This window comes from Scleropages formosus, chromosome 19 (genome assembly GCF_900964775.1).
Source record: "Scleropages formosus chromosome 19, fSclFor1.1, whole genome shotgun sequence".
NCBI lineage: Eukaryota > Metazoa > Chordata > Actinopteri > Osteoglossiformes > Osteoglossidae > Scleropages > Scleropages formosus.
This window is the reverse complement of record NC_041824.1, coordinates 22,312,615-22,326,496: the sequence shown is the minus strand read 5'-3', so window position 1 is coordinate 22,326,496 and position 13,882 is coordinate 22,312,615. Positions and strand designations below refer to the sequence as shown.

The window sequence follows — 13,882 nt, the reverse complement described above, 5'->3', positions numbered from 1 at the left end:
GAAAAGCGCGAGCCGAACGAGGTTGTGGAAAGAACTGCGATACGTTTCGACGATATGCGGTCGTGTTTTGGCCCGCTGCCCCACGTTCAGCCTCCCTCTGTGTGCAGGTGTCACTCGGGGTGGGCCGGCCATCGCTGCAACGCCGTCGACACCTCCAAGGAGCCCTCGGTCAAGAGCAGCAGTAAGTGCTACGAGCCGTGGGGGAGACACTGGTGTGAAGAGAGTTGGGCTTTAAAACACGAGTCCTTACCCAGCGCCTGCGTGTGTGTTTCAGCGGGCAGCGCCTCCATCGTCATTCCCCTGCTGATGCTGCTCTTGCTCATACTGCTGCTGGCTGGCGCTATCTTGTGGTACAAAAAGAGAACGCATGGGTGAGTTGATCGCAGCCCCTGGCCAGAGGGGAAGCCCTTCTTTCTATATCGACCTTCAGTGTCTTTCGCTTCCTGCACCCCTTCACAGCCCCGTCTTCTCTCCTCTGCTGGGAATAACCGCGTTTTTTCTCTCTCTCAGGTCTGTAAAGCTGGGCAAATCCTCCAGAGAACCGCGGTAACGGTCGTTAGAGTCACATTACCCTCCTAACCCCCCCCGCCACCTCTCTTGTGCGAAACATCATGCTGTACGTGTCCTGTGGCCTGCGTGTACCGAGCAGAGGTCTGCCCCTGTCCTCCACAACCCCACCCCGCTCAGCAGCCCCACTCTGCTATTTACAGTGGAGTTTCCTTCTCAGGTGCCGCGCCAGGAACGCAGGCTGGGATCTATTGAACGTGCCCTGAGATAGATCCACCGCTGCGAGTCGCCTGGGGTCACCCTGCTGCCCCTCTCCTGCCCTATGTGCCCCGTTCTTTTGTCTGTGTACATGAGCGTGGGAGCTGCATTGTTCCAGTGGCCAGTGGGAAAATGCACAGTGAAAGTACAGCACTTGCCAAGACAGACACCTACAAATGTGTGTGTGTGTGTGTGTGTGTGCTCAGATGCCTGTCACAGGTGGTGTACCGTGTCCTGGTGCTGTACAGTCGTGTCACCTGGAATGCATTACCTTAAACGCTTTACCTGTCGACGGCATGGCCGGCCCACCGCGCGCACACCTGGTGTGTGTGTGTGTGTGTGTGTGTGTGTGTGTGTTGGTGCGTGCTGGGCTTGCCTCCGTGCCCATGCAGTGACCGTGGGAACGTGCCTGTGCCGTGGCTGTCGCTGTGCCTGTGGTGAGCGTGGGTGCGAGCACTGACCTTCACCGCCCCTCTCCCGTGTTTTAGGGCCAAGGGGTTCCAGCACCAGAGGATGACCAACGGCGCCATGAACGTGGAGATCGGGAACCCAGCGTACAAGATTTACGAAGGGGAACCCGATGACGACGCGGGAGAACTCTTGGACTCAGATTTCTCCCTGGACCCTGACAAGGTAACACACACACACACACACACACACACACACACACACACACCATACCCTCTATACTATTATAGCACCGTGGGGGGGGGTGATTCTGGGTGCAAACAAAGGAATACACACGTCCTCCTCAGGAACCACAAATACCAAAAAAAAAAAAAAAGAACCCGGCTCCTTATACTTGCTCTTACTACAGTACTCTTGAGCAAGGTACTGACCCTGTTTTGGTGTGGTAAAAAATTACCGTTCTATAAATGGTAACTTCAGTGTACAAACCTTTATCAAAGCCATCAGCTAGAAGAGTACACACACACACACACACACACACTTTCTGAACCGCTTGTCCCATACGGGGTCACGGGGAACCGGAGCCTACCCCGTAACACAGGGCGTAAGGCTGAAGGGGGAGGGGACACACCCAGGATGGGACGCCAGCCCGCCGCAAGGCACCCCAAGCGGGACTCGAACCCCAGACCCACTGGAGAGCAGGACCTGCTCCAACCCACTGCGCCACCGCGCCCCCCTGCTAGAAGAGTAAATTATGGTAATTTAACCCTTATTAAAAGGGGGGTATGGCTGGTACTGTAATGGTTACAAGTGCTGCCTTTGGATGCAAAGGTTGCAGGTTTGAATCCTACCTCAAGCTCTAGTACTTACCTTAAATAGCTCCAGTAAAATAACCCAGGTAAATAAGTAGTAGTACATAGTCTCATAATACTTACAATATTAATACTGTAAGACACTTCTTCAGAGTGAGTCATGTAAATGCAATTATAAAAGTCCAAGTACGTAACCACTTGTCCCGATCAGGGTTGTGGTGAGCCGGAGCCTATCCCTGAGGCATGGGGTGCAAGGCCGGGGGGAGTAACTGGACGGGATCCCAGTTATCGTGAAAAAAACGGAATTCTACAATAATTACTAAGTCGTTAGGCTGAACACTCAGCATCTCTCTCATATTTAAGAGCCTAGAAAACTTAGTTAACTATGGTGCTGTGTGATTATCTGTCTCTTGTCCCCTCCCCCATCCCCACAGCCCACTAACTTCACGAACCCGGTGTATGCCACCCTGTACATGGGAGCCCACAGCAGCCGCAATTCCCTGGCCAGCACCGATGAGAAGAAGGAGCTGCTGGCGCGGGGGGACGAGGACATGGGGGACCCTCTGGCATAGAGCGGCCCTTCAGCCAAGTGCCCTCAACCCGTCGGCCCCGCCCTTTTTGCCTTTATAAAGAAAAAAACAAAAAAAAAAAAAGCAAGGACACTGTATAAAAATGTACAAAATGAAGGACTACTTTTCTATGTGAATGCAGTATTATATTTTATTCCGGAAAATTCTTCTGCTCAAAACAGAAAACATTTTTCTATTCGGCTTTTTTTTTTTTTTTTTAAAACTCTCCGTTCCACCCTCACCCCAACTCGACCCTTTCGCAGAAATAGCCGCTACCTCTGTGCAAAATAAGAGCGAGAAGTAGATCAACATTGGAACAATTAAAATTTTTTATTTTTGTATGAATTGTATAGGGGGAAAAAAAAATTGTTCCATTTTTGAGAGAAATTATGTACCTGCTTGTAGCGACTGTGGGGGAACCATCTCAAAGCTCCAAGGAGTTTAGGGTACGGATTTGAGCGTGTTAATGTAGGACGGGGCGTGTGTGTCAAGGTCACGCTGGAGACCCTGAAGGTGCGTAGTGTGAGGCTGCGTGTGAAACATGCATTTCTAGGCATTATTAGCTTTTCCACATGATCTCAGAGAAATATGTTCAAGATTGTTTTTTTTTTTTTTTTTTTTCCCTCCTTGCACAGACTAAAATTTTATATATTTACATATACAGTATATGAACCTGTTAAGTGTCTGGAAAGTATACTAAGGAATACGGTCAAACGCTGTATTTTTAAAAAAAGAAAAAAAGCAGTATATTTGTTCTATCATGTTAATTTTTTTCAGGCTCACGTTGTTCGAACGGCCTGGTGGCGTCAAGACCGAACAAGTGAGTGAATGAGTTGTTGAGATGAATGAATGAGTGTCGCGATAGTTCTGGAACATTCCGTCAGCGATGCTTACAAGGCGGAGGGCTTAGGCCTCCGAATCGGGGGTAGGAGCCCTGGACGCTTTCACACACCTGAGTAACGGGAGGGTTTGGGACTGGGGCCTGGACCGCAGGGTGTCCGCTGGACGAACCTGAAAGGACGGTAAACAGCATGGTAAAGCAAGGTCCTGCCTCCGGCTCGGTGTCCTCCCCTGGCCTGTCTTTCTGTTGCCGTGCTGCTAACCCCCCCCCCCCCCCCCGTCTGCCCTGACACGTTCTGTAGCTCAGCCACTCATGCTGCTGGGAAAGCTGCTTCTACTGGAGGTTATCAGCCATATCTTAATGCATGTAAAACTAAAATGAAAAATGGAGTTAAAAAAAAAAAAAAAATCACTTTGCTTACTCAGTAAAACATAACAGTATTCATGCAGTGTGGTCTTAATTTCCGCTACATCCCGTTTCTTAATTCCGAAAGTTAGCACAATCATTTCACTTAAATACACTTCAGCCAAGATCCCACATGCATTCTTGTAGAATTATGTTTAATATGATTTGGGTTTTTTTTATTGAAAGATTAAATGCCTTTTTTTACAATAGGGAGTGCATGATGGCTCTGAACTTGTTTTGGAAAGAGAATACTGTTTTAATAAATTTTACTGGAGTACTTTACAAAGTAACATAACAGATTGTGATAAATAAAAGGTTGAAAACTTTACATGAAGCGCCAACCTGTCCTCTGTACCCGTCGCTCAGCGTGGCTCTACCTGCTCCATCATCGAGAAAAGGGCGTCATTCGCTCACCATCCGGGGCTCTACAAAAGGGTGACGAGGTGATCTTTCAAAGCAGTCCACCCAGAAACTGAAGAATTTCTTCTACTATGCATTATTACCATGTTACATTTACATGTATTCGTTTTGCAGACGCGTTTCTCCAAAGCGACGTACATCTCAGAAAATACAATGTGTTCATTACATTAGCAGGAAGAGACGCTTCGATGCTGACACGTGATTCTAAAGTGCAGTTAGTTTCTTTCCACCATATGAACCAACGTTCATCCCACGAGTAGCTGCATAAAACTTTATCAGAATATCGACGATTCTTGACCACCTTCCTACTAATTTTTTCCCCCCCGAAACGCACAAACTTTTACACTACAGGAGTGGCTGGATGAAGGATTATCCGTTATTCAAGAGTTATGATCATAGAGTTATGGTGCATGAACATTTAAACCTTACATGAATTTGGATGATGGGTGAAGTGAGTTTGGAAGAGGTGAGTCTTCAGACCCTTTTTAAATGTGGATAGAGACTCAGCAGTTCTGAGTGAGGTCGTTCCACCACATCGGAGCCAGAACCGAGAACCTCCGAGCTTCACCTTTCGTGTGCAGGACCATCAAGTTAGCAGAAGTAGACGAGCGAAGGGGTCTGGTTGGGGTGTAGCAGTTGATCAAGTCTTGTAAATATCTGGGAGCAGTTCTGTTGATGCATTTGTAGGCTATAACCAGGGTCTTTAATTTGATGCAGGCAGCTGCAGGAAGTCAATGCAGAGAAACAAGTAGAGGAGACACATGAGAAGTCATATTAAATATTATTACACCAATATGGATGTTTCAAAATGCTTTACTTACCCATCCTGGAAACTAGTGCAAACTGCAGCACCACATTTGACCGTTTCTTTGTAAGAAAGCGACTGGGGGACAGCAGAAGCAGGTACATTTAGCCCAAATATGCCCAACTGCAGTGTTTTATATACCTGATTGTACATGAAATTAGAAGCAGAGATTTTCTCTACATCCTTTCAGACGCTGAAGGCTTTTAAAAGGAGAGTCGCTGTTGACGGTGCAATTCGGTCGAGTGCAAAGTTTAATCCCGGAAATCCAGTTCTAATTAAAGTAGAGGCTTCTATCTGTGTGTCATATGAATATATGTTGTCTGTATGACATGTACAGATTAATGTGAAAATGTCAGATCCAAAGAAAGTAGCACATAGTACAAGAAACTTTCCATTTTCGCCTTTTCATCTTACCAGTGTTCCTTGCCCAAATATTATACCAGGGCTCAAAATGTTTACTTTATTTCCACTTGATTTGCAGAACCTTTAATTAAAGCTCTCCTTGAGGGGGTTTGCTGGAGTGTTGCAGTAAACAGTACCCTTGAGTGAGGTACTTAACTGTATTTACTTACTTTTGTGAAGTGCTTGTCCAAGTCAGGGTCACAGTGGTCTGGAGCCTATCCCAGAAGCACAGGGCGCAAGGATAGTTAGGGTGCACTCTGGACGGGACACCAGAGTCGCCACACGCACTCATTCACACACTGCAGGCAATTCAGACTCCCCAATTCGTCGGAAACACGTGTCTCTGGACTGTGGGAGGAAACCAGAGCATTCGAAGGAAACCTACAGAACATGCAAACTCCACACAAATTGTAAGTGCCGGTAAAAATTGTCCAGCTGCAACAAATGGTCAGTCACTGTAAGCTGCATCAGAAAAAAAGCATGGTAAATCATTGTAAATGTATTTTATTGGACAATGGAGAAGGCATCTTGAGACAACATACAAAAAAATCAGGGACAGTTCATTTTTGTTTGCTACTGTTACACTAGCATCTAGCAATGACATGACAAACAAAAACAGAATTTAAATAGAATTTCTGAGCTAAATGATTAGTGTCAGTAAGTGTCCCTTCAGCTCAGGGCCATAGCGGTAGTGTAATACAGGCTTACTCGTGTACCACGTTTACTCCGCTAATGAGGGCAGGGCATTTACGAAGGGTCTCGCCAGCCTCCACATTATCTGTGTGTCTGATTAGAGTTATTACATTTAAAAAGTACTGAATCTAAAAATGTGCAACACATCAGTTAGGGTCACCGCAAGGATCAGTTACTTTCTTAAAGTGTTTTATACAATATGGCCTTCAAAATCCAAGTATCCATCCCCTCAATTTTCCAAAGAGGAAAAATAAAAGGTTGCATCAAAAACACAACAGCCTTGTACCGCAGGATATACAAGTACTCCTGCCTTTTTCTTTTGCAATAATTTACTATGGTGACTACTTGATCAGTCCTGTTTTTTTTTTCCCCCCCTACATATGAGAATAGGTCATGAGTTCTTAAAAGAATTTGCAGTCCAGTTTACTGGACACCCAACTGAAATAAAGAGCAACAACTGAAAGCTTCAGGAAATAAAGGTCTCCCCTAATAAAAGTTAAAAAAAAAAAAAAATAAAAATGTAGATGACATCAAAACCAAGGCGTTATACAGAGACACAGACACATCTTTTACATTAAAGCTGCAGTTCAGATTAAAACATTGCATATTCTTTTTACAGTATTTAACATTTCCGATAACATTGAGACATAAAAGTATAAAAAAGTCTTTTTTTTTTTTTTTAAAGGCTTATAAAATGTAGAGAAATAATGAACGAACGAACAAATGGAAGAAATAATACTGTCACGACAAAAAGGCACTTCTCGTTTAAAAAAAAAAAAAAATTGTTTGGCTTAGCTAGCTTGTACGTAAAAAGCACAACGTGTGCAGCGTGCTGCCGTCCAACACCATCCAATGCACCCGCTCTTCCCAGGAGGACAACGGCTCCGGGGGGTTCCAAAAACGTGGGCGGAACAAGGACTTGCAGCAGCTCACAAGTTACGGTCTCGCTTGCGTTGAACGACGTATTTAAATTGACGAAAATAAGGTCCGTTTCAGTAGGCACTTTTGGTCAATGCATCATCTCCCATCATCTAAATGTTGGTCAACTCCCCCGCATGGCTTTCACTGTGTCTGATGTCAAGTTGAACCCCTCGGGCAGAGCGCAGTGTATTTTTTGTGTGTGTGTGTGTGTGTGTGTGTGTGTGTGTGTGTGTGTCAGAGCTGCTTCCCAGTGCAGTGTCCACCTTCTCCCTCCGCGAATAAATACGATAGAAAATAAAAACTGGGTTCACACTTCCAAAGTGTCCTTTCCTTCGAGTCAGTGGGTGTAGGAGGGTAAGCATGGTGGACGGAGGCACGGGGTTCTGGGGGTGGGGTTCGGAGGGGGGGTGGGGGTCATTACAGTCGCTTCCACCCATAGCGGATCACCGCATCAGCTCGCAGGAAGGGCTGGTTTCGGAGATCTGGGAGTGGGGAGAGGAGACAGAGTTTAGGGCCGGGAGTAACACACTCGGGTTAGGAAAGGCCATGGCCCTACAGCTCATCTCCCTGTGTTGCTCGTGGACATGGTCTCCAGCACAGACCTTTGCCCAAGTAGAGGTAAACATCAGGGTAAATACAGGTGATTTCCAAATCTCCCTACAATAACACGTTCTGTAGAGTTCTGTTGACCAAACCCAATATCAACGTACCACGTTTAATGAACCAGTGATTTGAAGAAATCTTGACTGGTTCAACCAGTTACGTTTGTGCTGGGCTACATCAAAACCATTGCTGGTCTTGGATCTCCAGACCTGGACGCTGACTGGTCCAGAGACACTGTGACCCCAAGGCCTCATACCTCACCTACCATCAACTCTCAGGTCCAAGACAAACTGAGGCAGCATTAGTCCGGAACCAAACTTATGGTGAAATGTAACATCTGACAGCAAAGATGCAGATACTTCATGCGACGACCAACAAGCAGAAGAGGGAGCTGCTGTGCTCTAGCAGTAGGTCCCGGCTGGTGATGGACAACAGCCGCTGGAGAACAAGTGAGAAGAGGGCAACACGGAAGACCCTACGCCCTTGAAGCGACTGAAATCCATGGAGAACGGTGATAACGAATATCGTGTATAAAGTCCCCGATGAGTGGTTGAGGACTCCGACGCGCCTCTCTCTACGTGTTCTCCGCAGCTTGTTCATCACCGCCACCAGGACTTGAGCGCAACCCGAGCAGACGGCAGCGCATTGCGGGTTAGGAGTTTGCAGACAAACACGGCGGGGGGTCACAGACAGGTTAGGAAAATCGTGGCGAGCAGCAAGAAGTCACTCAACAGTTCCCTACAAGGCATTTTTTGGGTCTGGAAAGGGTATAAAACCACCGACCCCATGTTAAACACAGCACCTTGTTCGTTTCAATTTTTTTTTTTTTTTTTTTTTTAACTGCTGTGTTGAAGGGTTTTAATGGAATAAATGCTTCCTCGTATTAAATTTACATTACATTTATCAGTTTATCTTACACTTGTCTCCAAATTGACTTACCATTATTTACCCATTTATACAGCGAGGCATTTTTTTCCCCATGTGCTTAAGGGTACTACGGCCGGAAGTAGGATTCGAACCTGCGACCGAATCCTACTTCCGACCGTAGTACCCTTGATTTTTTCCTCATGAATAACATATGAAAGTAAGACAAGGAGGCTGTTTCCTGCAACACATAACGGGCTGATCATGCCCCGGTGCCAATAGAGCAGCTGGCAGCGTTGCGAAGGACAGCAGGACAGGAAGCTGGCCAGCTCTGCGTCACCATCCTTACCCGTTGTTTAGATGGGGCAAATGTACTGAGATCAAGCTTCGGTTTGGCTAAAAATTCAGAGGTGAACACATGAGAAGGGAAAGAAAGACAGTGTGAGTTCAGTAACAGAGGGCGCCGTTGTTAAGGGTACTGAATTCCGACAGCCAATCCCCTTCAGCGCTCAAGGCTCCCGTTTCACGGCGCCTTCCTGCATCGTACTCTGCCCTCATCCTAACGTCACCATTAGCAACAAACTGGAGCGTTCCGCAAATTTCAAAGACTCATCTGGTTTCAAATACCATGGTACATCATCAGACTCTTTTGCTCTAGAAGTAGCTATTTTACATTTAAATTGCTTAAGGGAAGCAATTTAAAGTAATCCATGAAGAGGCTTGGCTAGATCATAGAGAGGGGTTACCGGGTCAGATCCTGAAAGAAGCAAAAACAAAACAGCATCAAGTGGCACACCAGTTCCCAGAGTCTCTGTTAGTCAGGGGTGGGGGGCACTGTGGGTGTTTGGGGGTTGTGGCGGTGGGGGGTTTTTGGCATGCAAGAGTCTACAAGCATGCACAGGGCGGGCGGTCGGACGAAGGAGGTGCAAACCACCTTGGTTGTGTGGGGGTGTGGGCGGGGGTTGGGGGAGGGGGGCTAGCAGTTGGACTCATCGTAGAGGTTGGTGTCACAGAAGAACCGTGAGCCTCGCTTGGCAGTGCGGGCTGTGAAGGGCACACTCTTCAGCACTGAGGGGCAGAGAGACAACATGACACAGCAGAACCGGCACCCCCCTTGACAGCATGGACAGCACCCACCCCCCGCACGTTACACCCCTCAAACCTGGCGATACGTGTCCTCCCCTCCATGCTTGTGCCACACACCTCAACGGGGACATTCCATACACACTTAGTCCAACCACTGTTAATACTGACTAGAGAGACTGAGCAATGCGAGCTTTAAAGGGGCAGGGGGCGGGGCTTGTTAGGGGGAGTTTACCTTTTTCACACCTGGGCTCTTTACAACACTTACCTGGATTTGAGCTAAAGTCTTTTTTTTTTTTTTTTTTTTAATTTTTATTTTTCCCCCCCACCAACAGTACTCACTTTCAAAATGAACTAAACCTTGAAAAACGACACATATTTACTCACTATTGAAAACTGCTTATCCCAAGGCAAACACACAGCAGTCCAGAGCCAATTCAGGATATATAGGGGAGGGAGCATACACCCCAGATGGAATAACAGCCCATCATAGGGTAGCCACACATACAAGCACTCACAGCCACCCACACAGAGACATACACACACGGGCAATTTAGATTCCACAATCCACCTGAAACACATCGCTGGACTATGAAAGGAAACCAGAGCACGCAAAGGAAACCCACACAAATGGATTACACAAGTCATTGTTCTGAATGACATCGACAAAGGAAGTGCATCAGGTATTACACACAATCCCTCTCGTAAAGACGGCTCTTTGTTACGAAATTAAGAAGTTTAACTGGGATACGCAAGTAAAAAATACTGAACACTGTCAATACCTCCCATGAATTGATAGAAGTTATATCAAAAGTTGAAATTCATCACATTTTCCACCCCTCGTAAGAACAACTTGGAGGTTTGTTCAGGAGTTTCGGTACTGGAAATTTGAATTCCAACAGTACTGTACTGCAACAAAAGGAAAGGAAAATTACAGACTTCTGTTAATTTAATCTGACATCAGGGCAATAGGATCATTCTTAAATTAACAGATTGTACTAGTCAGCAAATATTCAGTGGTCTGTATTATTTTACTAATAAAAATGTTTGCCAACGAGCAAATAAGCTCTTAGGTTTTACAAAAAATCCATTGCTGTAACACGATTCTGAAAGAATGATATTTATCTCAAGTTTTTGATTTTGCACAGTATTTTATAAATGAACCAATGGAATGAAAGCTCCATTTCATGACTACAATGTTGCTGAGATCCAGTAAGGAAAGGTAACATGGGGGGAGACGAAGCCAAACCCTTTTCAAAACCATGGAAAACACTGCATTGAATGCCACTAATCATCCCCCAAACTCTTCTTTATCACGTCTGACTCAGAGTAGGTGGAACACAGATCCTTCTGCTTCTGATCTTCAAAACTAGAATTAAAAAATGCTGCCACCCTATTGCAGAAAGAGCGATAACTACACTCACCAGTCACTTTATTAGGTACACCTAGTTAGTACAAGTGGGAACCTCATCTGCCTCAAACAGCTTGAACTCAGCAAGAAGGTCCTCAACACATCCACGGGATTCTTGGTCCATGCTGGCTTGACAGCTTTGTACAGTTTCTTCACATTTCTTTTGCCCATGCATTCATTCTGCTGACAGCCTGTTCCACTTCATCCCAAAGATGATCTTCTGGCTTGAGAGATGGAGGTTGTGTAGAGCATTGGAGTAAAGCATAGGTACTCTCATGTTTGTGGAATCATCTCGAGACTATGGGTACTTTGCAACATGGTACATTATCCTCCTAGAAGTATCAAACTGAAAAAGGCTGGACTGGATGTGACAGGACACACCTGGTCAGCACAATGTTTCGGTAGTTAGTCGTACTGAAACAATGCTCATTTGGTACTAACAACCCAATGTGTGCCAAGAAGACATTCCCATACCATTAGATCACCACCACCAGTCTGTACCATTGGCACCAGACAGAACAGGTCCATGAATTCACTAGTTTTACACCAGTTTTTGGTCGTGCCATCAGCATGTCACAACGAAAACTGGGATTTTAGGACCAAGCAATATTTTTCAGCTCTTCAGCGGTCCAGTTTTAGCGACTGCATTTCCACCGGAACCCCATCTTCTTTTTCTGAGCTGATGGCAGCAGAACCTGCCATGGTCCTCTGCTGCTGCGGCCCATCCATTTAAAGGTTCGATGGTCTGATAATTGTCCACTGAAATAACTTTTTTGCTCTGTAAATTCTAGGTGTTGTTGCATGAAAATCCCAGAATTTTGCCCTTTCAAATGTTTGGTCCAGCAGGAACCAAATATCTCCACCCCGTCTGCTTGTTTTTTTTTTTTTTTTTTTTTTACAGTATATGGTGAAGGAGCAGGAGAGGGCTGTCGGTGATCCTAATAAAGTGGCTGTTGAGGGTTGACATAGTCACTAGCTACTGTCAGTAGAATAAAATAAAAAAAAAAAAAAAGCCCGTTTAGTTAAGTATCAGAAGCACAGCACATTTCTGACCAAACTGGGGTATATCTGGTTACAGTAATTACACAATTATACTGACAGTTGCTACACTGTTAGTTGCCCTGAATTGAGTTTCTTAGGGGTTTCCTTAAGCTTATTACATTTTTGCGACATCAGACAGACATAAAAACTACGTATCCGAGATTCTGATAAATTTCAGGTAAGTGTTCCAAAGAGCCAGGTCTTGAAAAGAGATGAATTTTCCCTTCGAGCTTTATTAATGGGAATCAGATTAAAGGTGAGGTAGAACTCTAAGGAGTGTGACCTTGGGTGAATGAAAGTCTCCCAGTTGGCAGGAGTGACTGTTGGGAACAGGGCTTCGAGTAAGAGGTACTGCCCCTCACACAGACCATGATGATGACCAAGCAGGGTGCCCCAATTGACTCAATGTCTAGACCGCGGAGAGATTTTGACCTGAAAGATGTTATGCCTCATGTGCAGCGGTGTCCTGACAACATAGCACACCGTGCACTTCCTCATGGCAGAGGACTGTATAACAATGGTGAACTTTGCCCTCAGGCTGGGCCGGTCGTCCCGGACCACCCCACCTGTGATGATATCCTCAATAGTGCCGTCCTTCCCTTCATACACAGGTCGGTGATCTTTGGCTTGTCGCCTGCGCAGCTCCGCAATCAGCTCATGCTGTTGCTGCCTCTTCTTCTGTGCCTGCACCTGAAAGAATTTGGGCGGGGAAGCACACACTGACTTGTGATGGTTTGTGCATTTAGAAAATGTTTACGCTCCAAAACTGCTCAGGAAACAAACTATTTTAAAACATTGCAGTAACCACATGTCAGACAGAGCACCCTTACCTTGGGGTCGTGCTGCTTAGCCTCCTGAGCAAGCAGTTTCTCCCGCATAGCCTCCTCCTGCTTCTTCCTCTGTTCGTTTTCCTCCACTGCTTCCTGAGGAGGGGGCATACACACACACACACACACGCGCACACACACACGCACGCAAACACACACCAGAATTAACAAGCAGCCGGTGCGGTGCGACATTTGCAAACAAACAGACCGGACCTAGGTGGCAGTGCTGGTGGATGCAAAAAGGGGATGTTGGGGATCCTTCAGCCTTCCTGAGCAAATTCATAAATCCAGCCGGAGAACAATCTGAGGAAGGGTGCAGCTGAGAGGGCCGGGGTGGGGCAGGGGCCAGTCTAAACACCACAGCTGCGGCTCACGGGGCAAGCCAGCTGGCCTTTCCTGTTATGTGGCTCCTGACTCCACGCCACATCCTGTCGCAAGATGGGAGCCCTTTTCTCTTGCTGCACAGTCTCCGCACTCTCTGTGGTCCGACACGCTAACAGTGCAGCATTCTGCTAAGGGTTTTCCGTTGCTCAGGGGAGGGGAAACGGTCTAGGTGGTCCGAAGGTGAAAACTGAGGCTTCCTCCCAATGTACGACAAACGGCGTAACCCTCTGACCTTGTAAGCCTTGATGAAGCGCACAAACACCGGAAAGAAGACCGATGGAGGAGTGGTCTTGGGGCTCTCTCCAAAATAATGGACCACATTATTGAAAGCCTCCTGCAAAAAGGAGAGAGGGCATGTTGGAGAAATCAAAATTAGGAAGGTTAATTGGGAATGCCAGGTCTGTAGGACAGTGTACCTTCGAGGGTCTCCTAAAAGCAATTTAGGGTTGCTGGTCATTTAATGACCGCATCTGGTGTAGGGATAACCCTGATGCTGAAGGTGTACTGGTTTAATCTCTTTAATGTGTAGAGGTTTTCTGTGTGATGTGCAATGGAAATAAAGTGGGTCTATTAAGGTGTGTATTGTCTCACTGTCTGGGGAAGAATGGTTTGAGCTGTGGGTACAGAA

General features: G+C 46.3%; 2 protein-coding genes and 1 long non-coding RNA gene across 9 annotated transcripts in view; 1 reads left to right on the top strand and 2 right to left on the bottom strand.

Moving 5' to 3' along the window:
- LOC108939230 (low-density lipoprotein receptor-related protein 1-like) overlaps positions 1 to 3,825 on the top strand; it is a 114,959-nt gene extending 111,134 nt beyond the window's left edge. Inside the window, exons 86-89 of the mRNA XM_018760384.2 lie at positions 108 to 181; positions 275 to 371; positions 1,254 to 1,398; positions 2,420 to 3,825. Of these exons, the coding sequence (XP_018615900.2) occupies positions 108 to 181; positions 275 to 371; positions 1,254 to 1,398; positions 2,420 to 2,557 (454 nt within the window). The 3' untranslated portion in view covers positions 2,558 to 3,825. The remainder of the gene's footprint in view (positions 1 to 107; positions 182 to 274; positions 372 to 1,253; positions 1,399 to 2,419) is intronic.
- On the bottom strand, positions 2,775 to 4,851 carry LOC114909172 (uncharacterized). The gene is made up of 2 exons (XR_003797151.1): positions 4,789 to 4,851; positions 2,775 to 4,225 (listed from the first exon to the last, which is right to left on the bottom strand). It is a non-coding gene; the product is annotated as an uncharacterized LOC114909172 (long non-coding RNA).
- Positions 4,852 to 7,251: 2,400 nt separating this feature from the next.
- LOC108939318 (formin-like 3) overlaps positions 7,252 to 13,882 on the bottom strand; it is a 36,882-nt gene continuing 30,251 nt past the window's right edge. For 2 of the 7 annotated variants that reach the window (XM_018760555.2, XM_018760559.2), the window contains 3 exons: positions 13,487 to 13,588; positions 12,874 to 12,966; positions 10,730 to 12,733 (listed from right to left, as the gene is read on the bottom strand). In XM_018760555.2, coding sequence (XP_018616071.1) covers positions 12,446 to 12,733; positions 12,874 to 12,966; positions 13,487 to 13,588 — 483 coding nt within the window. In that variant the 3' untranslated portion in view covers positions 10,730 to 12,445. Of the gene's footprint in view, positions 7,524 to 8,746; positions 8,905 to 9,442; positions 9,577 to 10,729; positions 12,734 to 12,873; positions 12,967 to 13,486; positions 13,589 to 13,882 lie in introns of those variants that run through there. The other 5 variants (XM_018760558.2, XM_018760557.2, XM_029246454.1 and 2 more) reach the window with 5 other exon arrangements.